At 38.4% G+C, this 27478-nt stretch overlaps 1 protein-coding gene across 3 annotated transcripts in view; it reads right to left on the reverse strand.

The window, feature by feature from the left end:
* Nucleotides 1-19005, reverse strand: part of ATAD2 (ATPase family AAA domain containing 2) — a 69184-nt gene extending 50179 nt beyond the window's left edge. For 2 of the 3 annotated variants that reach the window (XM_058698993.1, XM_058698992.1), the window contains exons 1-6: nt 18488-19005; nt 7753-7901; nt 2948-2997; nt 1388-1553; nt 947-1049; nt 526-613 (exon numbers count right to left, since the gene is read on the reverse strand). In XM_058698993.1, the coding sequence (XP_058554976.1) occupies nt 526-613; nt 947-1049; nt 1388-1553; nt 2948-2997; nt 7753-7901; nt 18488-18655 (724 nt within the window). In that variant the 5' untranslated portion in view covers nt 18656-19005. Of the gene's footprint in view, nt 1-525; nt 614-946; nt 1050-1387; nt 1554-2947; nt 2998-7752; nt 7902-15205; nt 15318-18487 lie in introns of those variants that run through there. The other variant, XM_058698994.1, reaches the window with a different exon arrangement.
* Nucleotides 19006-27478: the final 8473 nt, after the last annotated feature.

Here is a 27478-nt window from a genome sequence, read left to right on the forward strand (position 1 = left end):
GACTGCGCCACCCAGGCGCCCCTCATTTTTTTTTTTAATTTGAGAGAGAGAGAATCTTAAGCAGGCACCATGCTCAGCACGTGACCTGAACCGAAATTAAAAGTTAGACGCTCGGGGCGCCTGGGTGGCTCAGTCAGTTAACTGTCTGACTTCGGCTCAGGTCATGATATCGCGGTCTGGGAGTTTGAGCCCTGCGTCGGGCTCTGTGCTGACAGCTCAGAGCCTGGAGCCTGTTTCAGATTCTGTGTCTCCCTCTCTCTCTGACCCTCCCCCATTCATGCTCTGTCTCTCTCTGTCTCAAAAATAAATAAACGTTAAAAAAAAAAATTAAAAAAGAAAAAAGACGCTCAACCAACTGAGACACCCAAGCGCCCCTCCCCTGTTCTCACTTTTAAATTATGACCAATCCTTTGATCTCTCGCAAAATACCAATAATGTCACAGCTTCTGAATAGAAGAGCTGAGCTATATTCTACTAAATAAAAAGTGCTGAAATTCAAACCCAGAAGTAAAACAAAAGACTAACCCACACTGCCTTCTTGATTGTCAGTTGTTTCCTCATCAGTTCTTTGAATACCTTTTTGTTTTCCTCTTGTGTACATATTAAGATTCTCCTAAAAGTGTTTAAACAGAAGCCATTAACATTTAGCATATTTATTTAAAAAATTCAGTAGGACCTTCCTATCTTGCTTAATAAAATGAAGATATTTATAGCTATAAACTGTTAAAACTCCAGCAGTATCTAGTAACTGATCAAACAAATGCTGAACAGTTTAAAGATGTTGAAAACAATGAATAATTTACCAAAAATGGATAGGTACTATAGAAAAAAGGTTAAATTGGAGATCACTAAATCAGCCGTGAAACAGGGAGATATTCTTTTTTACTGAAGTGTAGCTGACACACAATGTTGCATTAGTCTCCAGAGTGAGGAAGGAAATATTTACTTCTTCTGTTTCATTAAACACTCCCAAGTCTTCAAGTTCCCTCATTCGCTGTCTACGCATCTTCTTCATGTCATCCATTTTTTGAAGTACAGCTTCAGCAGTGCTTTAAGAAAATTGACATAAATATAAGCTAAAACTGTAAAAGAGTGGTACAGTTTTAAAAGCTTGATTTTTCTCCCATTATATTTTTTAATTGCTGGGATTTTAAATATCTCTATACAAGGCACTGATTTACCTGTGTAAAAATATTCTATAATTTTTTTCCAAGAATTTAAAGATCTATATAGAATCATTCAAAGTCCTCTAATAATCTTTCTCCCTTTTGCTTTACACAGCTGAATGCACTCAGGCTAAACACTCAGGCTAGTTGAAATTTATGATCCTTCCCCAACAACAAATTATGCCACCTAAATCATCTTGATGTAAATAATTTTTACTTACTTTGTTATAAGTTTGTCAAACAGCACAGATTGGTTCACACTACTGTAACGACTTCGAATCCTACAACTTCGGCGAACTTCAACATCACCATTCTCTTCATGCAAGCGTTCTTTAGTTTGAACAATGTTTCTAGTCCTCAACGACCGAGTAACCGGAACCACTTTGTCTTCAAGATGTGTAAATGGTTGAAAAAAAAAAAAAATTAAAAAAAAAAAAAGATGTGTAAATGAAAATAAATGGAAAGATTTTAAATAATGGCATTTATAAAACAGTTCTAAAATGAACAACTGAATAGCTACACTTTCATGTAACAAGATCATAATATCTTGAACTGACCTATCTTAAAAATATTAGGAAACAAAAATAAAGTTACAGCATACACCTACCGATACGATCCAGCCATTCCACTCCCCAGAGAAAAGGAAAGATATATAGTACAAAGATTTGTGTTCAAGGCAGGTTTTTGATAGCCCCAAACTGGAAACAACCAATGTCCACCAAAAGATGAATAAACAAATTGTGGGAAATCATCTAAGTGTCCATCAATGGATAAATGGATAAAGAAGATTGTAAAAATATACACACATAAAAGAATACTATTCAGCCATGAGAAAGAAGAATACCCTGTTGTTTGGATATTCTTCCAAATACCCAAGGTCCATGGATGGACCTTGAGGGCATTATGCTAAGTGAAAGAAATCAGTGAAAGACAAATACTGTGTAATATCACTTAAATGTGGAATCTAAAAAAAAGCCAAAATCGTAGAAACAGATTAGGATGTTGGTTACCAAGGCCTGGGAGGTGAGAGAAAAGAGGCAATGTTGGTCAGAATACAAATTTCCAGCTATAAAATAAATAAGCTCTGAGGATTTAATGTACAGTATAGAGATTATAATTAATATATATTGTATTATATACTTCAAAGTTGCTGAGAGTAGATCTTAAATGTTCTCACCACAAAAAAGAAATAGTAATTATATGACATGATGTTGGTGTTAGGTAAAACTATGACAGTAATCATTGTGCAATATATAAATGTACCAAATTAACATTTGCTGTACACTTTAAACGTACACAATGCTATACGTCAATTATATCACAATAAAGCTGGGGGAAATACACAAATTATGGTATATTCATATAACAGAATACTCAGCAAGAAAATGCAACAACATGGATGATATTCAAAAGTAATTATACTAAAAGAAAGCCAGACAAAAAAGAGTGCATACTGCATAATTTCATTTACATAAAACTCTAGAAGATGCAAACTAAACTATAGTGATAGGAAGCAGACTGGTGATTGATCAGGAATCTTGGGGTGTGGAAAGCCTGGAGAGGAGCTGGGGGTATGATTATAAAGAGGCCTGAGGAAGTTTTTGGCAGTGATAGTTATCTTTACCATCTAATTGTGGTGTGGTTTTACAGCATACATTTGTGTCAAACCAAACAAACTGTATACTTTAAATATGTACAGTTTACTGTATGTATCTCAATACATTTGTACACAAAATATGAACTACAGGTTTTAAATCTGAAATGACTTTAACATTATTTACCTTCTTTGCACTCTTCTTTTTTCTTATCAGCCTGCTGTTTGGCCAATTGCCTATATAAAAAAACATATTAAAAATTTTTAAATAATTGACATAATTTTAAATCCCATATTTTATGATAACTAAAAAATAGGGTAAAATGTTAAATCAGCTTAGAGAATACTAAGGTACGTAAAAGGCTAAAAAACACTGAAAAATAAAAATCTTTAGAATATCTATGCTCATGTATGTTTAGTTATGGCTAAACAAACTCTGAGAAGCCTGTTGTGAAATGCAATGATACATGCATGAACTCTTAAACAGAATTAATCCAAGTATCTTAGTTAAAACAAGAAATTATATCATTAACCTAAGTATTTGGGTATAACTGAACTGTAAGTATTGAGCAAAAACAAGACAATGTGTTTTATATCATAGGAATATAATTATTGCACATCCTTGAAATATTTGTAACTATAAACAGAACTAATGTCCCTTAGTGATATGTTAATTTCCTTCTAAAAACATTTGCTGGCTACTAACTTTATGACCTGCATTATCATTCACCTGCAGAAACAGTCCCATTTATGAATCAGATGTCCCACTTACAAACTGGCAGACAGAATCTACTGAGTTGGAAATTAAACACTTTCAAAGGCTTAAAAAAAACAAGTACCCTCCCCTAATATTTTTTCCAAAATCCACTGAACAAACAAAACAGTTTATCTCATTAACTTATTTTTAGGGACACAATTTTCCATACCTAGATAGCTACATCTATTAATCAACCTATATGTCAAGCTATTTGCAAGTGGGCTGGTTACACACATGGGATTTCAAATGTGACATTTTAAAATAAAGTGGAACCATCTTATCCAAAAGTTAAATCGTGTGTCCTCACAATAATGTAAGTCATCATGAACTCATTATCTCTTTTGGTAAGAACCAAGAACAAAATAAAAACGTTTGAGCAATCCATCAACAGGTCAGGGCTAGCTTGTTCACAGGCTCATAGACATTTCTCATAAAAGAACCCCTCCCTCCATACCATGCAGGTCTGCACTTCCTATTAGTCCCTATTAAATGCTAGAACACAATGATAAAATGATGTTCTGTCCCCCTCCTCTCCTCTCCCTCCCCTTTCTCACCTCCCTTCCTCCTTCCCTCTCTTTTTTCTCTGCCTGTTGGGGAATGGGAGCACCTCTCCCCTTGCAGGGGTTGATAAACTTTTTCTTAAACAGTTAGAAAGTAAATATTTTAGGCTTGTGAGTCATAGTCTCTGTCACAACTACTCACAAAAACAATTCTAACAATGAAGCAGGAAAGCAGCCATAGAATGAATGGGCATGGCTGTGTTCCAATGAAACTATTTACAAAATCAGGTGTCTGGACTTTTCTCAACTCCTGCGAATCTGATAAAAGCTACAGATCTTTTCTACCTAGAAAACTGCATACACATACAAGTTTTTATCTTCTTTCAGAGGTTTCATATGCCCCCTGAAAACTATGATTATTGGACCATAATTAAGAACTACAGGACCAAAGAAATAAAGATCCTGCCCTCAAGGTACAGTTACTCAAATCTTTCTATATTAGTCTAACAGTCTTAGTCCCCTGGTCTCTGAGCCTCAGAGAGAAAACAAAAGAGATGGAGGGACATAGAAAGAAGTAAAGAGATTACTACACTCAGGCAAACTAGCAACACAAAAAGGGTCACCCTGGTAAGAAACAGGAAACTACATAAAACAAAATTCAACAATACTGTAGGCCACTTTATCTAAGTCTTATAGAAACAGATCCTGATGTTATCACTATGTAAGTCTTTGTAATAATGATCTTAATTCAGAGATTATATAAGATAGAAATTGTTCCCCTCAGAAGGCATATAAATGGCCAATAAGTACATGAAAAGATATTCAATGTTATTAACCATCAAGGAAATGTAAATCAGAACCACAATGAGATACTTTCACACCCACTAAAACAGCTAAAACCAAAAAAAGATGGACTATGACAAGTGTTGACAAGGATGTGGAAAAACTGGAACCCTGATACACTGTTGGTGGGAATGTAAAACGGTACAGCTGCTTTAGCCAACTGTTCAGCAGTTCCCCAATGTCCCAGCAATTCACTCCTAGGTATATACCCCAAATAATCAAAACCCTATGTCCACACAAACTGAACACGAATGTTCACAGTATCATTCATAACAGCCACAAAGTAGAAACAATCCAAATGTCCATCGTGCAACAGAATCTTATTCAGGAATAAAAAGAATGGAGTGCTGATGGGTACACAATAAAATGAACCTTCAAAACATACCAAGTGAAAGAAGCCAGACACATAAGGCCATAAATACGATTCCATTTACATAAAATGTCCAGAATAGGCAAATCCATGGAGATGGAAAGTAGATTAATGGTTCCTAATAGGAACCATAATAGGTCAGTGGGGAGGGAGAAGGAGGTGGGAGATAATATAACAGGATTTCTTTCTGGGGTGGTGAAAAAGTTCTGAAATTGGACAGTAAGCGATGGTGACACAATATTGTGAATTTTCTAAAACCACTGAACTATATATTTTAAAATTGTGAATTTTATGGTATGTGAATTATATCTCCATAAAGTTATTATTTAAAAACAATCTGATGGGGCGCCTGGGTGGCTCAGTCGGTTGGGCGGCCGACTTCGGCTCAGGTCATGATCTCGCGGTCCGTGAGTTCGAGCCCCGCGTCGGGCTCTGTGCTGACAGCTCAGAGCCTGGAGCCTGTTTCAGATTCTGTGTCTCCCTCTCTCTGACCCTCCCCCATTCATGCTCTGTCTCTCTCTGTCTCAAAAATAAATAAACGTTAAAAAAAAAAAATTAAAAAAAAAAAAAAACATTTAAAAAAAAATAATAAAAAAAATAAAAACAATCTGAAAAGACAGGAATTCAATATATTTTAGAAGAAATCAAATTTAAAAATACCAAGTCACTCATCTTTAATTCTAGATTAAAAAAGTACCTATTTTAAAACATTCCTTTATACATTTTGAACATAAGGTCCAGCACAACTTGAATAAGGTACAGATTTTTTATTCATGTTTCACAACTTGAATAAGGTACAGATTTTTTTAAAAGATAAAGACTTTAAGGACTTCCAACATTAAATTTTTTTGACTATGTACAAGCCAAACGAGACATAGATTTATTTACATTTTATACAAATAAAACTATGAAACTGAACACTAACAAAAATATTAACATGAGGTTTTGCTGAAATAAAATAGCCATTTGCTGTGTGAATATGGTACAGACTGCTATCAGTTTCTCTTAAATTTGGTTTGTTGTATGTCATGGCTCAATTCATCCACTTCTCTTTTTGAAGTATTCCAAACCTTCATTTCAACAGCAGGTTATGACATCACATCCATGGCTTTCTCTTCAAAGCATCATTTATATATTATGGTCAGACTCAGTTTTTATCTCATGAGCCTGAGATAATTCAAGCAGTACTAGTTACTGCCAACTAGTTGTAAGCACAAATGCAGGGCCTGAAATTTTATGACTATTCTCTGCAAGGTAGCAATTTAGATGATCCAGAATGTCAACTTTTACTTCAGATCATGAAATAAATTTTAAAATTCTCACACAGAATCCAAGGGCCACTCCCCACACCCCAAGAAGACTTGAAGTTTCAGAAATACTGGCGTAGTTTAAATTGTATTTCAATCCTGTCTAAGTTGTACATTTCTCCCCCGACTTTAGCATCTCTGAAATTAGGGATGTGTCTTAAAATTGATGGAATGTCATAGTTTAACTTTCGGTGTTTTTTTTCTCTTTTACTGTCTCATGAAATAATGAGTGTTTAAATTGCTGCTGTCTTGGATCCCATGAAATACAGTAGTAAACATGCCATAAATAATGGATGAAAAAATGGATGCAAATTTTAAAATGTGTAATGAAAGACTATTTAAACAACAGTAGCAAAAAAATAGTAACAAAAACAAATTTAAAAGGGCATGATGTCGTTTATCTGGAAAATCTGCTACATAAAATAATCAAAATAAACTTAAGAGGAGGGTTCTAGTCCTATAAGTCATTATGAGAAATTTATGAGAAGAATTAATATATAAAACAATTATTTCATCAAAAGAAATTTATTCTAATTAGCACTTTCCCGCTCATTTATGTTAGGCGCACCAAAGTGGGAGGAAAAGTAAAAGTTTTTAGCGAATTAAATTTAAATCTGCCCCTAACCAAACAAATCCAAGTTCCCTGAATCACCTATCTAAATTCACTAAAACTAATTCCTTGAGTATTAAAATGGAATTCATGCCACCTACCTCAGGGTTCTTGAGAAATGAAATTTAAGTATGTATAAAGCATCTAGTCCCCTTAGACAAGTAAAAAAAAAAAAAAAAAAAAAAATCATGTTCTGTCTCCTATGTGACTGCTCTAGAAGCATACTAACACAAATTCATAAATAACTCAGAATTGATTTGCTTGATAGCAAGCAAACAGAAATATAATTCCTATTTTGAATAAAGGCTTTGTATAATTATGAACAAAACCACATATCATAAACAAGTTAAAATGAAAAAGTCACAAATATACTCAAATAGTTTCAAGCAACTTTGTCAGCTGCACTCACACATATCACAAATACTCTCTGTGAACAAGAAAATAAAAACAAACCTGGTACATATTAAAATTTTAATTCAATGATATTCATTTGTGGTAATTTCATTTCATCTTGATGATTGGTCAAGAATACACTTAAAAATTAAATGCAAATCCTAAGTTACTTTAAAACTATTTTGAATTGGAATTCAACCATCTTGTATTACCTTGTAAAATGCCTTCCATTAGCACGTTTCTCTGTTATTTCCATATTCTTATCAAAACTAGAATCTGAAGAATTCTGTGCATTTTTTCTCAAAGACCTTAAGGCACGCGTCCGGTGGTAGGTTTCAACTTCCTTAACTGAAGACCCATCCTTTAAGAAAAATTAAGAAAGCCATCTAAGTTTTTCTTCAAACTCTCTAGTTAAACTCCTAAGAGTTTTCTTTGATTACAAGTTTTTAACAACTGCTTTTCGTGCAGAATCATTCTGCATCTCCCCAAGAAACTACAATAGTATCTAAACAATCATTTCATGATAAACAAATACCAGCAAATTTCATGATAAACAAATACCAATATCTATGAAATAGCTAATATAAAGTTTATTGATGGTTTGTGGCTCTGTTTCATAGCAAGTCCTCCAGGGAATAAAGTATATAGTTTATAACAAATGTTCCTTTTAGGCTATGGAAATCAGAAAGACCCACACACAAACCATTGCCTGTCATGCAACCACTGGCAGCAACTTTAAGGTAACTGGACCATCAGAACTATAATTTGGGCTTGGATGACAAAAGGAGTTATTACCATCTCTTTCACAGTTTCACCCAGATGATGCAACACTTGAATTAAAAAATTGTTTATGTATGTTAATCTGTTATAAAAACCATAGTGCTCTACGTAACTTTATTATTGCTCAATAGACTAGAGTTTCTCTTCGTGAGCTGCTTTATGAGCTACAGAGCTTGTCATGAAGTATTCAAAAGTTCATACATATCTCTCTGAAATCATATAAAGGCTACTTTCACATAAAAATGAAAGGCCAAAGTACCTAACAAGTCTCTAATTACATGCCATACTACTCTGAAGATTGGTAATTCTAGAAACACAGGCAGTATTTTTAAAAATCTGCAACATTAGTGTACCCCCAACCCCTTAGGCTGGCTTTACCCAGTCATTTCATTTTGTTTTATCAAGACATTTGATCATTTAATTTTGCTTTGAGCACTGGTTCACAGGTAAAATAAGGATATGTAAACCACAAGGATTTGTGTTAAGAATTAGGCGGGTTCTTCATAAAACGTTAAGTGATATGAATGGTTTGATACCACTTTTATCAGTGTACCTACATGTAAGGATGGTTGAAAAAGGAATACCTTACACTTTTAAGTAGGTGTCTTATTTTTAAAATGAACAGCTACATCTTAGATGGGTATAGTATAATAAGACTTTCTAAGAAAAATTTTATGGGAATCTATTTCCAGATTCTCAACTTCCATATGTACTTACAAAAAAAAACCCAAACAAAACTGATTTGCGTGAAGGCATCCTCTTCCATTTACCTTTCTCTCATTTTACAAAAGAAAGTCATGTCTCTCACCCATTCTCCATCTTACCATTGTGGACTGCCTCAAGGCCTTAAAAACCTTCCTAAAGCCAAAGAAAAACACTAGTGCAGGTGTTAAGAAAGTGAATGACAAAGCAAGGCAACAAATCCTTTGTTAGGTAAGGTAGTTTCTAATTTTCTGCTTTCAACAAAACTGAAAGGAGACCTAATCAAGATAAGAGACCATGAAAAAAATGTTTGGGCTAGTGTTTTTCGGCATACAAGCCAGAAAAACCGAGTGGCACTGCTAAACTCCTTTCATTACTGTCTACTTACTTATGTGAACAATGTTTCTCATTTCTCAGTGCTTGCATTTATAAAAACAATGAAACTAATGACAAACATGATCTTCAGCAGTAAGATTCTTCCACAGATATATGGGTGGGGGGACTTCAACCACATGAAATCCTAATGAAATCTTACTTTCTATGTTTAATCATTTTTAATCAAAACAGGTATGTTTTTGCTGTTTGAATCAATTGAATATTAATAGATTGTATTTCTTATAGCCTTGTGATCACAAAAAAGTGTAAAACACTTCGAATTTTTACAAGTACAAAAGGACACTTAAATTACTTTTAAGTACAAAAGTCTATCAAGATAAAATGCTGTGGGTTAAGTGAATTGAGAATACAGATTAAAAGAGAGGAAAAAAAAGAATTAAGATAAAATTTCTGGCTGTTAAAGGAATGTGTTTGTGTATTTTTTTAACGTCCAAGACAAATATTAAATAACTACGGTTTTTAGATTCCAGTGGATAAAAAGACCGATGTAGTAGTTTTATTTTTTTAATGTCAGCACTGTAGGATGACAGAAATGATCCCCTTCCTAACTACTTAAACCAATCAGGATGGGATAAACCTTAGATAGCAAAACCATTTTAAGGGAAACCTTTAAAAGTACAAGAGAATACAGAGAAACTCTTAGAATAAAACATGGGCAAAAACTTTCATAACATTGGATTTGACAATGATTTCTTAGATATGACACTGAAAATACAGATAACTAAAGAAAAAGATCTGGAATTAATCAAAATTACAAACTTTTGTGCCAAGGATACTATCCACAGAGTGAATGGAAACCCATGGAGCAGGGGAACATATTTACAAATCCAATTAACTGACAAAGGATTGATATCCATAATATATAAAGAACTCCTATATTTTAACGACAAAAAACAATAAAAGAAATGGGAAGAAGACTTGAATAGATATTTCTCTAAAGAATATATACAAACGGCCAATAAACACAAAAAGATACCAAACTAGTCACAGAGAAACACAAAGCCAACCTACAAATGAGATGTCACTTCACACTTGCTAGGATGGCTATTATAAAAAAGAGAAAATAAGTATTGGTAAGTATGTGGAGAAATTGGAACCCCTGTACATTGGTGGTAGGGATGCAAAATGGTACAGCCACTGTGGAAAATGATATGGCAATTCCTCAAAAAATTAAACACAGAATTACCATATGATCTAGCAATCCTGCTTCTGGGTATTTACTCAAAAGAAGTGAAAGCAGCCATTTGTATACTCATATTCACTGCAGCATTATTTACAACAGCCAAAAGTAGATGCAATCCAACTGTTCAATGATGAATGGATTAAAAAACTGTGGTACTTACAGTAGAATATTATCCAGCCTTTAAAAAGGAAGTAAATTTCAATATACTGCTATAATCTGGATGAACCTGAAGACATTAGGCTAAGTAAGATAAGTCACAAAAGGACAAATATTGTATGTTTCCTCTTATGTGAGGCTCCTAGGGTAGTCAAATTCATAGGGACAGAAAAGAATGGTAGTTCCTAGGTGCTGGGAGGAGGGAAGAATGGGGAGTTACTGTTTAATGGGTACAGAGTCTCAGTTTTAGAAGATAAAAGATTCTAGAAATGGATGGTGATGATGGTTGCAGAACAAAATGTACTTTAAGGCTACAAAACTGTACACTTAAAAATGGTCAAAATAATATTATGTTATCAATGTTTTATTACAATAAAAAAAGAAAGTAGTATCATCATACTCCTGAAGATAATAAAAAAGGTTTGTTTCCATAGGAAAAAGGCAGGGAGGTGCTAACTACTGGGAAAAAAGATTCCCTGAAAAACTTGGAAGACTTAATTTTGTAAGTGGTATAAGTCAATCTTTGATTTGCATAGTGAGTAGCTTCGTTCATACTCCCTAAATAAGTGCTAGGCATCAAGAAAAGCTTTCCTTAACTGTTTGAAGAAAAAACAAAACAGATTCTTGGGGAATCACCTACATAGAGGTACATAATGGGGAGTTTTAAAATATCAGTTTTCAAAAATGTTTCTTACAAAAACAATATAAAAATAAAAGCAATACATGCTCATTATAATTGGAAAATGAAGAAATGCACAAAGATGAAAACATCACCTTTAATTCCAGCTACCCAGGATAAATGTCAACCTTCTGGTGTATTAACTATTCTTTTCCTATGCAAACATATTCACACAATATTTAAATTGGACTATTATTTATGTTTTGTAACTTTTTTCTAGTAACACAAAACATTTCCCATCCCCTGAAATACTATTCTAAAAATCTTCTAAAATGAATGACTAGTATTCCAGCCATTACATGAATCAATTTAATAAACTGCTTAATGAATTATATTTAAATTATCTGCAATTTTTCGTGTTATAAATACTTCCAGATGGATTATCTTATAAACATCTGATTTCCTAAGGAAACTAGCACAGTTATTAAATCAAAGTCACAGTTTAGTATAGCTTATCAAAATAATTCTCAAGGGGTGAGTTAAATGCCAACTGTGCATTAACATTTGATGATAGAAATGAGTACTTTCACTTTCTATTTTTTAAATTTTTACAACATGTATTACTAGAAAAAAATTTTCTAAGAAGTAAAAAGCCAAGAGAAAATGTGCTGAATCTGAAAACTAAACCTGGAGATGTAGTGTCCTCATTTATTTATTTATTTTTAATCTACTTAAATAATGAGAGCACTGATAGTTCTTTAAAGTAGAGTTTTAAAAGAGGAAAAAAATATTTTGTTAAGATTTTTTCAGTCTCTTATAATCTTGCAGAATCAGTAAGTTAGTTCAGGGAAGAAGCAACAACAGAACAAAAGCTTTTCCCCAAAGTAGATACAACTGCGTAATAGAAATATTCTAATATGTTTTCCCACAAAAGACCAAGCTCATCCAACCTTTAAATTCCTAACAAAAAATATGTATGTGGGTCAGTTGGTTGAGTCAATTCAAGTCTCAATCCAACCACTGAAGTGTAAACAGGATTTTTAAAATCACAGTAAAAATACTGACGTAAAATGTATTCATCTAGACATAGGACCCCTTGAAAGCTTGATCAGCATATTCTAATACACAATGGTATACATGTTATACCTAGTATAGCAGTGATATCCCTCCTAAGCTTCATCTTTTTTTTTAATGTTTATTTTTGAGAGAAAGAGGGAGGGAGGGAGAGAGGGGGAGAGGTGGAGAGAGGGGGAGAGGTGGAGAGAGGGGGAGAGGTGGAGAGAGGGGGAGAGGTGGAGAGAGGGGGAGAGGGGGAGAGGTGGAGAGAGGGGGAGAGGTGGAGAGAGGGGGAGAGGTGGAGAGGTGGAGAGAGGTGGAGAGGTGGAGAGAGGGAGAGAGGTGGAGAGGTGGAGAGAGGTGGAGAGGTGGAGAGAGGGGGAGAGGTGGAGAGAGGGGGAGAGGTGGAGAGAGGGGGAGAGGTGGAGAGAGGGGGAGAGGTGGAGAGAGGGGGAGAGGTGGGGAGGGAGGGAGGGAGGGAGGGAGGGAGGGAGAGGGAGAGAGAGAGAATATATGTGTGCACACTAGCAGGAAATGGGCACCGAGAGTGGGAGACAGAGAACCCAAAGCAGGCTCTGTGCACCATCAGCACAGAACCCAATGTGGGACTTAAACCCAAGAACCGTGAGATCATGACCCAGGGAAAAGTTGGACGCTCAACGAACTGCGCCACCCAGGCACCCCTCTCCTTAGCTTCATCTTTAAATAAAGGTGTGTGGGGTCCAGTCTTCATCATGAATCTATTCCACAAGCTCCAGCAATTTGATTTCTACCTCTTCAGCTCTTAAAATAGACCTAAAACTATCTCCCAATAGCTAAATCCAATGGACTCCGCTCTACTCCACTGACTTCTATGGAGTTGATCACTCCCTTCTTTAAGTGCTTTGATCCTTTGGTTCACATGATACTTAAAAAAAAACAAAACACCATAATTCATTCCCTTCTCATCCTTAAAATATAGCCATTACTGCGAATCTTCTTAAATATATTTGTGTTTTGCTATGTCTTCTATTCAGCTTCAAGAATTCAACTATCACTTCTATACAGGTTGACTACCAAAGATATATAGTTCTAACTTCTCCCCAAACTCTAGCATACTCCCAAGGGTCTACTGCACACCTCTTTCGCTAGAAACACTGCCTTCCCTCTCTATCCGAATAACTCTCAGATTTCTTGCAGTATAATTTGGCATTTTTCTCTCTGTTCCTTCTAGTATCACTTTAACTTAGCCTCTAGTTTTCTCTGCTTTGGTTTATTGTGTTAATAGTGTACCAATTAGGAGCCCAAACTCTTTTTTTAAGTAGGCTTCACGCCCAGCAGAGAGCCCACTGCAGGCCTTGAACACATGACTCTGAGATCAAGACCTGAGCTGAGATCAAGAGTCAGATGCTTAAGCAACTGAGCCACCCAGGCGCCCCAAGAGCCCAAACTCTTAAAGACAGACTGTCTAGGATTGATTCTTGGCATGTCACTTAGAGCTGTACAATTTTGTCCAAGTTACATAAGGTCTTTGTGCCTTGGTTTCCATATCTGCAACGAGGATAATAATAGTTACTTGATAAGGCAAATGTATGTGTGTATATTACATACCATGTCTGGCACGTAGCAAGTGCTATGTGTAACTGGTAGCTATTAATATTATAATATTTTAACTGGTCTTCCAAACTCCAGATTTGTTGACTATAATCCATCTTTTTTTTTTTTTAAGTTTATTTATATATTTTGAGACAGACAGACCATGAGCAGGGGAGGGACAGAGAGAGGAGAAAGAGAATCCCAGGTAGGCTCCACACTGACAGTGCAAGACTTGAACTCACAAACTGTGTGATCATGACTTGAGCTGAAATCAAGGGTCAGATGCTTAACCACTGAGCTACCTAGGCACCCCAATTATAATCCATCTTAAACACTATTTTATCAGATTCCTGTTCCAAAAGTTGCAACTTCTAAGCATAAAATCAAGGGCCAGTCTTTAACAGGAACTAACAAAAATGGACTACCTACTGTTCCTTCAAAACAAGTATACTCTCTTGAATTCAGAGCAGCCATGTCATTCAACTTCAGGGTGCAACATTCATTGCAACATGTCAAAATATCCCTATTCATGCTTTGGGATACTTCACTAAGCTGTACACTTTCCATTTTTCTGTGTTGTGTTATACTTCAAGTTTTAAAAACTCTTCCATATGTTGTACATCAGTGTCATTTGCAGTACTTTTCAAACTTTTAAATACACAGACTTTAAAAGTACCTTCTACATACCACAGCACGTTTTATTTTACCTAACATATAGAACAAAAATGTAAACACAAGCTAAAAGTAATGTATAATCATCTACCTGCTACTATCTATGAGATACTATCCCCTACTATTAGCAAGAAACAACCCTAAATTTAGTGAATCAAAGAGCCTCGGAACTGTGAAAGCACAGAAATAGGCAATGGCTAGTCTGACTCTGGGGGAAAACGAAACCACAAAAAGGGCATCTGAATGGGTGAAAATGCTAGATCTTGTGATCCAAATACGATGAAAATAAAAGCTTAAAAAACAAAAAAAAATTTAAACAAAACTTCAGAGAACACATACAAGTCAGGAGAAAAAAACCCCAGCTGAGTGAGATAATATTCAAAATGTGAATATAGAATGTGGTTTTAAATAGGTGACTATTAAGTATCTTCAGAAACCGAAAATAAGGTCAGCTTCTGAGATGAGATGAAAATACAAGTTAACAAATTAATATGAATAAATTTAATCATCTTTAAAAGTAACTTACCCTAAGAAATGATCTGTCAATAAATATGTGGCTGAAAAGACAAGAATACCTAAATACTCAGAGTGATCAAGAAGTTAAGTTTCTGAAATGCACGACTGATGTCAAAAGCAACCTGTAATAGAACCAAATATATTGAATGTAAGCCCCCAAATTAGAAAATATTCCAATCACAAAGGTATGTTTCATTTTTGGTATTGGTGGGCTTTGTGAGGATGAATACATTAGCCCTTAGGACTACCCTTTTTTTTTTTTTTTTTTGAGCCAATCCCATGCTAAGTAACCCTCAGAATATAATATGGTCTATGGAGAATTTATAGAAGACAGGAATACTATGGCTCAAAAAGGCATAATCCCTACTAGAAATCCTGGCCTGGGGAAAAAAGTCCTTTTCATTCTACCAAATCCATCTGAGTGCTAATTATTCAACCACCACATACCACTGATATGGCAATTATGGCATATAGTTCTGTACATTGATGTGTTAGGTGTCCTCTGCTAGACTAAGTTCCTTCAAAGCAAGGACAGTCAACAATAAATATTTATTATGTATCTAATACACTCTAGGTTCTATTCTAGGTCCTGGGAAAACAATGCTGAACAAAAGGTCAAAACCCTGAACTGTACAGAGTTACATTCTGATTTAGCAAGACACAAAATGTTTTAAAAGTAGAAAATTAATAGAATATGTCAGAAAGTGATAAGGAAACATAAATCAGAGTAAAGAGAGAGATGAGAGTGATCTGTAATTTTATTATTTTGTGTGTGTGTTTTTAAGTAGGCTCCATGCCCAATGTGGAGCTTGAAAGCATGACCCTGAGATCAAGAGTTATATGTTCCACTGACAGAGCCAGCCAAGTACCCCAAGAGTGGCTTGTAATTTTAATAAGGTGGTTAGAGTAAGCATCACTGAAAAGGTGAAATTTTAGCAAAGACTTGAAAGAGACAGGTTCTCCTGTGTAGAACCTGGAGTGACATCGCTTATCATAAAGGTGAATTTGAGCAAGTTATTTTAGTCTCTCTGCCTCAGTTCTCTCATCTGAAAAACAAAGATTATCATATCAACCTCATAAGAGGATTGAGTTAACAGTTGTGAAATTCTTGGAACACGTTAAGTACTATAATTTCTGAGATTCTTTTTATTAAAAAAAATGTAAAAGGTAAAGCAATGGGTCATGCAGATATTCAGGGGAAGAGTACGCCCAACAGACGGTAGAGAAAGTATAAAGGCCCGGGTATTCAAGGAGCAGGTTGAGCAGTGTAACTGGAATACATTAGGTTTTGCAAAAAGGAAAATGGGAGAAGACGTCATCATAAAGAGAAAGGGGCACCCAAACTTTTAAAACTTTTAGAGATTTTTGAGCAGAGAAGTGATCAACTGCTTCTGACTTTTACAAAGATCACTCTGGAAGCTATACTGAGAACTGATGATTGTGGAAGAGGATCATTATACACTAACTAGGGCGGAAAACCAGGAGGCCAGTCAAGAATCTATTTTAACAACCCAGGGAAGAGATAATGGCTTGGGGCTACTATGGTGACAATGGAAGAGCTGAGAAGTGGTCAGATGCTGATTGTATTTTGAAAGTAGAGCCAACAGAATTTACCAATTTGAAATGAGGAGTCAGGAGTCTCAGGTTTTTGGCCTGAAGAACCGGAAAGATGGAGTGAGCATTAAAATGGACTGTGGTCTTAATTGCTGACAGTAACTGAGTCCTAACTATATGCCAAGTGTTCAAGTTATCTCCTTACATGCATGATCACACTTAGTCCTCACTACCCATGTGGTGAGTATCACCTCTTAACAAGTTTATAAACCTGATTATTACTAAGCTGAGATTCAAAACTAACAGTTGTCTTAAGCACCTGTATTACTTATGTTCAATACGTCATTACAACCACAGGATCTAGCATTTTCAGAAGACAATAAATATTCAGTAAGTATTTATTGAAATAATTAGATTTTCTGAACACAGGTTAATAAGTGACCCAAGTTCAGCGCAGAAGTGTCTGGCCTCCTCAGATCTCAAGCTCTGTCTGTGATTGAGAAACAGATCCTGAAAGTCAGGAAAAAAAAATTTTTTTTTCAATTCAGAATCACACCTTCAGAGATTAAACAGACTTTTTCACTCCCTTCCGTAGAGGAACAACTAGTACAGGGTGCCTACAAAAGATACGGATAACCAATCTCATACCGTGATCACTCCCTTAACTATGTTTTGTCACTCTCTCCCCCTTGGCCTCTGACTTTCCAGTTCCTAACCCTCTCTCTGGTGCTATTTTTCTCGGCCCTATGTCTACCCTCCCTCAAACAGAACTAGACTACTTCCTGCTGCCTTAAGTTTTCTAGTGTTGCTTCCTTAACTTCTCCACCCTTTTGTTAACGCTGTCTCCTCCACCTGCGCCTCCTCCAGAGGCTGCTGCAGGGGGGTGGAGGGACCCTCTCTCCTGGCCTTAAATCTACACATCGAAAATCCTATCGTACTCCAGATCTCGAAGGAGAAGCAATTCTTTCAAGACGACTTTATTGCTCCGCCCCCTTGGAAACTTCCCCTATAGACATCGTTTATAACTGCAGCATGATAGAACAGAAAGGGAAAGAAAGGTTTTGGAGGCAGAGGATCCAAGTTCCAATTTTAGATCTACCACTTACTGGCTACCTTCTAAAGTCCATTTTTTTCGTCTGTAGGATAGATAGGCATAACTACCCATTTTCATGGAGCTGTTACGAGGCTTAAGTGAAGAAGGTGTACGTGAAATGCTGGTCTCCGTCCCTCCACATTATGCAACCCGGTGTTATTCGCTGTGCTATTACCGAACCTCTCTGGATCGCAAATGAAGGTCAGGGAACCTGAATGACCATCCTTCTACTCCTGTGGCCCCTAAAACATCTATTGTGCATCCAGTAGGGCGTCCGTAAACGCGTGCGAACCTAGGGCAGGCGCCTGGGCGACAGGTTAGGGAGATGGGTGAGATGGGGGTGGGGGCAGCCCGACAAATCAAGGTTCCAGAGGGCTTCGGTTTCCTCGTTCGCGAAATGAGGTAGTGTCGAACTGCTCAGCCCTCTTCTACACGGCCCAATCTCCTGCCCCGACCCACACCCACCGGGGCTCCGATCTTAGGAAGCCTTCCATTTTACTTGTCCTCCGCAACATTCCTCCCACCCCCCACCCCCCACCAACTGTCACCCGGACCGCGCCGCCCACCCCCAAGCCCCACCCGGACAACCGGCCGCGGGCAGTCCCGCAGGCCCGGCCCCAGGGGCCCGCCCCGGCCGCTACTCACACCCGCCGCGGTAGCGGTGACGGCGGACTGCTCAGCGGCGCGGGCCGAGCGGAGCCGCCTCCGGCCGATCTGCTCCAGGCTGAGGAACTCGTTGGACAGGTCCAAGGGGTCGGTGGCCGAGGAGGCGGAGTGGCTGTGCAGCTCTAGGCTGCTGCGGAGGACCACCATCTTCCCTCTCTCCTCGCCGGGCGTTCGCGGCGGGAGACGGGGTCCAGTCGGTCCGGCAGCCGCACAGGCTCTTCCGCGCTACGAATTCTGGCGCCACAAGCTCCGCGCCAGCGGCCGCAGCGCGCGCACCCGGAATCCCTCCGCCTCCTGTCCCGCCCACGCCGCCTCACTAAAACGGCGGACTCGAAACTTTCCGCCGATCCGCTGGGCGAAAGACTTCGGGCCGAAGTTGAGGAGGACCTGCACCGACAGTGACCTGGACATGAGCGGACGGTGGCGGGAGAATGCTGACTTCTTTTTTTATATAGTTCCGGCTCCCTGAACTCAGCGGAGGGAGACGGCCGGTAGCGGCACGAGGTCCCGTTTGGAATTTTGGCGCGTGGATGTCAAGTGGGGGGGGGGGGGTTAGGGAGGCTCCTCCGGTTCTGATTGGCTGGCAGGGGTCTGGCGGCTCCTCCCAGCCCCGCCGGTCACCTGCCTTCAGCTTCCCGCCACGCAGGATTCAAATGCAAAATGCTGAGTCCTTGACTGGAGCGGGATAAAGCCCTTGGCTTAAACAGGTTTTGACTTTGATCCTTAAGAGGTTTTTACCGATAGCTTAACCAAAACAATTTACCTAGCAAAAGAAAACAGAAAGGGACCTAAAAGCTAGCCTGCAGAGTGCTATAGTTGAGGCCAAATATTCTCTACCCAGTGCTGCCGCATTCCAACTATGCGCTCTTGAGTAAATTATTCCTTTGTGGGTCTTAATTTTCTCATCTGTAAATTAACTGTAATAGTAATAATAGTAATAAGAATAATAATACCTGTGGATTTAAGATATTCTACTTTAGAACCGTGTTTGCACATAGGAAGAGCTCAATAAATGTTTGCTACTATTAAACAATTACAGAAAATGGCTTCTCTAAGATACAGCAGTTACTTGACTACTTTGAAATAGATAACATGCTGAATGATCAGAATGTGAGAGAGGAGTTCTGGTGAAACTGAGAAAAGCTTTATTGATTTGGATAACTACGTTTCCTTAATTCGACACTTATTAAATATTTATTGACAATCTATTTTGTGCCAGGCAGTATTCTAAACACCGGGGATGCAGCAATGAATAAAAAGAACAAAATGCCCTCGTGGAACTTAAATTCTGGTGGAAGGAAAAAGACAAGAAACTAAGTAAATGTTTGTTACTATAAGTGTTGAAAAGAAATATAAAGTAGGGAAGGGCAAGGGGAGAGGGAAGCGTACAATTTTAAACAGGATGATTAAGGAGGGTGTCATGGATAAATGTAAGCAAAGACCTGAAGAAAAGGAGAAGGGAGAGGAGAGGGAGTTAGACACCAAAGAAGAAAGAGCCTTTATGAATAGATCCTGAAGGGCTGTGGGCCTCAGCTTTAAGATTTTCTTTTTATTACAAGTGACATGTAAAGACATTACAGCATTTTGAATAGAGGGGTGACCTTTTCTGACTTCTTCAAAGAATCCCTCTGGCTGCTACATGGAAAATGCAATCTTTGGGTTTATTTAGGCTAAAAAAAAATGTTTATCTGAACTTCCGATTTTAACGGCTGTCCTGTATTTTTATTTGCTATATTGGGCAGCCCTCCTTAGGAGGCCACTGCAGTTGTTCAGGCAAGAGATGATGGTGACACAGACCAGTGTTAGAGCAGTGGAGGTAATTAGTTGAATTCTGGGTGTATTTGAAGTCAAGAGACAAGTGAATTTGCTGATTAATTGGATTTAGGCGTGAGAGAAAGCGAGGCATCAAGGATGACTGTTTTTATTTTTTGCTTGACCTAATGGAAAGAGGACGCTGCACTTAACTGGGATGGAGAAGCAAATTTGGAGGGAATGTCAGGAATTCCTTTTGATGCACGCTTAAGATAGACAAATTATTATATATTATCTATGTTCTGTACTTAAAATTTGGCCTTTGAAAAAGTTTTCACACATATATGCATTATGTTTGCCACAGCATTATTTGTAATGTCGAAAAACTGAAAACGGAAAGGTCCCTCAGTGAAGCCTCACTTAAGAAGGATGCTATACAGGGCCATGTGGGTGGCTCAGTTGGTTAAGCCTCCGGCTGACTGGTGGTTTTGGCTCAGGTCATGATCTCACAGTTCATGAGATGGAACCCCACATAGGGCGCTGTGCTGACAGCAAGGAGCCTGCTTGGGATTCTCTCTCTCCCTCTCTCTCTCTGCCTGTCTCCTGCTTGTGCTGTCTCTATCTGTCTGAAAAATAAGTAAACACACACACACACAAAAGGATGCTATGCAGTCATTAAAATTATGTAACTCTGTTATTTTAATTCTATAAAAAGGTGGGCACAGTGCATTATAGCTTGCTAAGAAACTACAAAGAAGCATCATACGGTTCCATCTTTGTTTTAAGAAAGTATGTGCGTGGGGGTGCCTGGCTGGTTCAGTCGGAACATGCAACTCTTTTTTTTTTTTTTTAATGTTTATTTATTTTTGAGAGAGAGAGAAAGAGACAGAGCATGAGTGGGGGAGGAGCAGAGAGAGAGGGAGACACAGAATCCAAAACAGGCTCCAGACTCTGCGCTGTCAGCACAGAGCCTGACTCAAGGCTCGAACTCACAAACCACGAGATCATGACCTGAGCCGAAGCCAGATGCTCAACCGACTGAGCCACCTGGAACATGCAACTCTTGACCTTCGGGCCCCATGTTGGGTATGGAGATTACGTAAAAATAAAATCTTAAAATGTGTGTGTGTGTCTGTGTATTCACATTGGAATAAAAACCAGAATAAACTATAACAAAATGTTAATGGTTAATTTCTGGATGGTAATACTACGGTTGTGTAGTTTGCACTTTTCTCAATTTTTCTGATTTTGCAGTAAATATGTGTCACTTTTATAATAGAAAAAACGTTTTAAGGTGATTGTTTACCCAATATAAATGGAAGAGAAAAGAATATTTAGAGTAGCATAGTCTACCCTTATGTGCACTTTTCTTTATGCTTGTTATACCTCAATAAAAATTTATAAAAAGAACTTCCACCCAAAAGGCATATATGCATCTGTGATTGTGTTAGATATCATCAGATTGACCTCCACAGAAATTATAGCCGTCATTTTAGTTCTTTTAAAATAAGTAAAGGGGCACTTGGGTGGGTCAGTCCATTAAGTGTCTGACTCTTGATTTCAATTCAGGACATGATCTCACAGTTTGTGAGTTTGGGCCTCTCATTGGGCTCTCTGTGCTGACAGTGCAAAGCCTGCTTGAGATTCTGTTTCCCTCTTTCTCTGCCCCTCCCCTGCTCTCTCTCAAAAATAAATAAACATTTAAAAGATTTATAATAAAATAAGGCATAGAAATTTAGAACACCAAGAGATAGAGACAGCTAAAGGTTTTTCTCTGTTCCTTTATTCTCTCTCCAACAATATTAAGAATAACCACACTTGCTTCAGCCTTTGTCTGGTGTAGTCAGTTGAACCGTGTACCCCAAAAGGAGATGTCCAAGCCCTAAACTTCAACACCTGTAAATGTGACCTTATATGGAAGTAAGGTCTTTGCAGATGTAATTAAGGACTTTGAAATGAGATCATCCTGGTTTATGGTAGACCCTAAACACAGTGACTGGTATCCATTGTGAGAGAAAGGAGAGGGGTGTTTGACACATAAACACACACATAGAAGAAGAGAATGTGAAGATAGAGATAGAAATTGGAATGATGCATCTCTAAGCCAATGAATGCTAAAGATTTCCAGCAACCACCAGAAGCTAGGAGAGTGATACAGAACAGATTCTCCCCCAGAGCCTCCAGAAGGAACCAACCTTTCTGACACCTTGATAGGCTTCTGGCCTCCTGAGAATTAATTTCTGGGTTTTCTTTTTTTTTTTCTTTTTTTAAATGTTTTACTTATTTTTGAGAGAGAGACAGAGAGACAGAGTATGAGTTGGGGAGGGGCAGAGAGAGGGAAATACACAATCCGAAGCAGAGCTCTAGGCTCTAAGCTGTCAATACAGAGCCCAGTGCAGGTCTCGAACTCATGAACTGCAAGGTCATGCCCTGAGCTGAGGTCAGACACTTAACTAACTGAGCCACCCAGGTGCCCCTCTTTCCTCTTTCCTTTTTCTTTTTTTTTTTTTTTTTCAACATTTTTAATTTATTTTTGGGACAGAGAGAGACAGAGCATGAACGGGGGAGGGGCAGAGAGAGAGGGAGACACAGAATCGGAAACAGGCTCCAGGCTCCGAGCCATCGGCCCAGAGCCTGACGCGGGGCTCGAACTCACAGACCGCGAGATCGTGACCTGGCTGAAGTCGGACGCTTAACCGACTGCGCCACCCAGGCGCCCCGATTTCCTTTTTCTTTTTAAAGCCACTTAGTTTGTAGTAATTTGTTACAGCAGCCTTAGAAAACTTATGGGTTGGTCTGGAATTGGTCTTTGGCAGGTGATATTTCTTTCCTTTTAATTTTAGCTATTGTAGAAAGGAATTACTTGATTTAGGAAAAAAGGGGCAGTGGAAACATGTTCTTTCCCACAGCCCCAGACTGCTTACAGAGGATCAAGTGTTTTTACCTCACATGTGAAAGAAAAGAGGACTGAGGTAAGAGCTAAGCATAATTCCATTACCTCATTTTCAAATGAGGTTATAGGTGGGTCCCTTTCTGTTCTTTGGTAACAAAGTTACAAAGTAAACACCAACTTGGACAGGGATTTCTTTCAGTAATGTTGTAAATGTGACCTTACCCAATTCAATAGCTAATCTCATTGATTTCTATTAAAAGAAAAAAAAACATTAATCACATAGAAGCGTGTGGGGGGGTCATAGTTGCCATTTGCCATTTTTTAACTACTCTGAATTTAAACAGACACATCCACATCTATTTCAGAGATTTTGAGTGGGTCTGGGTTAGTTAGGGTTCCACCTCCTCTTATGGAAATCCTACGGGGACAGATACTTCATTTCCCTGTTAACCTGGCAACTAGGACTCAGGCATGTGACCTCAGCTCAGTCAATGGACGGCTCCCACCTCAAACATTCATTGCCTCTTGAAGGAGTGACCCAAAGATGCAAGAGATTATTCATGCAGCAGCAGATGGTACAGAGACAGTGGCATTAATGGTGGCATCCTAACCAGCCGATTCTTGGAATTTTGGAGAATTAGATCAGCGTGACCTGACTGTGCTTCCTCTCCTCCAAGCCCTGCCCAACCTCCCTCTTTCCTATCCTTCCAGTAAATTTGATTTCTTGTTTCAGTTAGCTAGAGATGATTTCTGTCATTTGCAAACAAGAACTCCGTCTGGTATAGAGGCTTTGAGTCAGAAGGTAAAATTTTACCTGTGGTTTCCTACAATGGACACTGACGAAAAGAATATCGGGAGGCCATGTGAGACACCCTTTCAGATCTGGGGGATAGAGGGTTGGGAGAGCGGGTATGCAGGCACAGGAAGTGAGCTGGGAAGATATCTCATAATTTTGTGATGTGGTTTTCAGACTTTTTCTCTTTATCAGCGTCCCCTGAATATACTTAAACTTCTCAGTTTTCCCACCTAAGGTGTGGTACACAGCCCTGAGTCTAACATCACAGGCACGGGCTGGGCCTTGCAGAGGGCCCTGGGATTACTGCCTCCTTCCCACCCCATTCTAAGTAAGATGAGTGAGTAAATAGTAGTATTGAATTCCAACCCAGCCCAGCTCCTCACCCCTAATGGTGAGGTGCCCCCCCTTTCCAGCTCCCCCTGTATATTGCCACCTTAGTTAGCACTTTATATTGAAATGGTCCCTTTAACACAGGAAAGTAGTAATCAGAAAAAATAACAATGGGAACTCCAGGGGTGGGTTTTTCTGCCTATTTCTTTTTTAAGTTTATTTATTTACTTTGAGAGACAGCGCAAGCAGGGGAGGAGCAGAGAGAAGGAGAGACAGAATCCTAAGCAGGCTCCGTGCCATCAGTGCATAGCCTGATGCGGGCTCAAACTCATGAACCGTGAGATCATGACCTGGGCCAAGATCAGGAGTCGGATGCTTAATCGATTGTGCCACCCAGGGGCCTTTTTATTTTATTTTATTTTATTTTATTTTATTTTATTTTATTTTATTTTTTTCAGGGGACTTTTTAAAAAAATAATAATGTAAAAAATGTGATATTTAAGTATAGGTGTATTTCTTTCTCTTAGTAAAAAAAAATTTTAATGTTTATTTATTTTTGAGAGAAAGAGAGAGCATGAGCAGGGAGGGGCAGAGAGAGAGAGGGAGACCCAGAAACTGAAGCAGGCTCCAGGCTCCAAGCTGTCAGCACAGAGCCCTACACAGGACTCCAGCTCAGGAACTGCAAGTTATGACCTGAGTCAAAGTCAGATGCTCAACTGCCTAAGCCATCCAGGCGCCCCTAGGCCTATTTCTTAAAACCAAAACAGCAACATAGGGGCACCTGGGTGGCTCAGTCAAGCGTCTTTTTTTTTTTTTTTTTAAGTTTATTTACTTATTTTGAGAGAGAGCACAAGTGGGGTAAGTGCAGAGGGAAAGAATCCCAAGCAGACTGCCAGCACAGAGCCTGACATGGGGCTTGAACCCATGAACCCTGAGATCATGACTTGGCTTAGCCAACTGAGCCACCCAGGTGCTCCATCTCTTGATTTGGGCTCAGGTGATGATCTTACAGTTCATGAGATTGAGTCTTCCATCAGGCTCTGCGCTGACAGCAGGGAGCCTTCTTAGGATTTTCTCTCTCCCTCTCATTCTGCCTCTCCCCACTTTGTGGGTTGGGTGTGCATTCTTTCTCTCTCTCTCTAAATAAACAAACATTGAAAAAAATAAAAGCAATATAGTGACATGCATCAAGACCTGGAAAATATTTAAAGCCATTGGCCCAGGAATACCACTTCTAAGACTCCATCCTAATGTTATCCGAGGCATATACCAAGATTTATGTACAAAAATGATAAGTGCAGCTTTATTTACAATAGGATCTGAAAACTAAATATACAAAAGTAGGGGAAAAGTTAAATGAACCATAGTCTGTCCATGCAGCTCTTTGTGTTGAAAAATTTGACTTTTAAGACTTTATTTATTGACTTAAATTTTTTAGAGAGAAAAAAATGGAAGGGGGGCGAGGAAGAGACTCTTAAGCAGGCTCCATGCTAAGTGTGGAGCCCAATATGGGCCTCGATCCCGTGATGTTGGGATCATGAACTGAGCTGAAATCAAGAGTCGGTTGCTCAACTGACTGAGCCACCCAGGCACCCCAAGACTTTATTTAAAAAAAATTGTTATTACAAAGTAATACAGTTGGACAACATGGGGCTTAGGGGCACCAACCCCAGTGCAGTAAAAAATCTGCATATAACTTTTGACTCCTACAAAACATAACTACTAATTGTCTTCTGTTGACCAGAAGACTTATTGATAATATAAACAGTCAGTTAACACTTATTTTGTTTATTATAGTACTATATACTGTATTCTTATGATAAAGTAAGAGAAAAGAAAATGTTAATTAAGAAAACCGTAAGAGAAAATACATTTGCGGTACTGTAAATACTGCGTACAAGTGGACCCACGCAGTTCAAACGTATGTTGTTCAAGGGTCAACTGCACATGTAAAAACGTCGAAGAGCACAGAAATGTAAAAAATAAAGGTACAAGTTGCTCTGTGTGATTGCTATGAGGAAAAGGGAGTTTTCTCTTTCCACTGGGGTTGCCAAGCCTGGAAAATACGAATATGGGGCTGCCAGTGGCCGTCCTCCCCACAGCAGGAAGTGAAGTCACCTCAGGATGGAGCCAAGCACTGAGAAGCACACTGTGAGGAAAGAAGACCTGGGGAAGTGGATTCTGCTTCTGGTCCCTTGAGACCCTGGTTTCTGCAGCTCATCTTTTGACTCTGAGAGCCACTTCAGTGTCCTTCCCATTAAACAAGCTAATAAACAGCCTTTCTGCCTTGACTCCTATCTGAATGAGCCATGACTGATACTGGGCCAGCTGCTTTGTTAGAATCAAATTATATGGTTTATGCTATAATTCTAGTCTAATGATCAATTAATTCTTTCAACAGCATGCGATGAGGTCCATTTGGCATGAAATGGGCTTGGTGAACCACTAAAGGCCCCTAAATTATCACCTCTTCTTCATGGTCACAATTCATCCTGGGAATAGGCATCAAGTTCACAGAGTATAGCATCTGGAAAACATATTTTTCCTTTTTATGAAACTCAAGACAGCAAGTATTCATATTTAGTCTTATGTCATCTCCTCCAACATATTTTCTCCAAGATCCATAATAAAGGCTTTGGGGTCCTAATCTAGAGTGCTTTCAGTATGCTGGGATGTATCTCATCTGGGTCCAAAGATTTGTAACCCTGAAGAGTTGTAACCCTTGTAAGGCAAATTGGTGCTTTCTGTCACTGCACCGATCTTTAATTTCCTCTCACCACTGTTTCCCTTATTCTTTACAGCCTGAGGGTCATTTTCTTTGATAAAGAAGAGAGAAAACACAATCAAAATAGACTGTTGGTTTTCTTTCACTTACATGGTCCCTTATCACAAGGTCCCAGGTGATAGTATTATCTTTCTTTTTCTTTTCTTCTAGCTCTTAATATTGAGGATTAAAAATACCTCCTCCCCCAATTTAAAAAACTCTTTTTGTGGTTAAACCTCAATGTATCATGTGCTGCCTGCTTCTTGATCTCCCCTTTCACATCTGTGGCCCTCTTACACTTTCCTTTGTTCTGTGTCCTTTTCTGTAAAACGCAGCCCTTTGGTATCCTTATTTCATTGGGTTTTGGGTTCTTTGAGTGCACTCTTATTTCTTCCTCATCTAGATCATTGGAGTTTACAGGTCAGAATCTAGTTC

Source organism: Neofelis nebulosa, chromosome 14 (assembly GCF_028018385.1).
Source record: "Neofelis nebulosa isolate mNeoNeb1 chromosome 14, mNeoNeb1.pri, whole genome shotgun sequence".
NCBI lineage: Eukaryota > Metazoa > Chordata > Mammalia > Carnivora > Felidae > Neofelis > Neofelis nebulosa.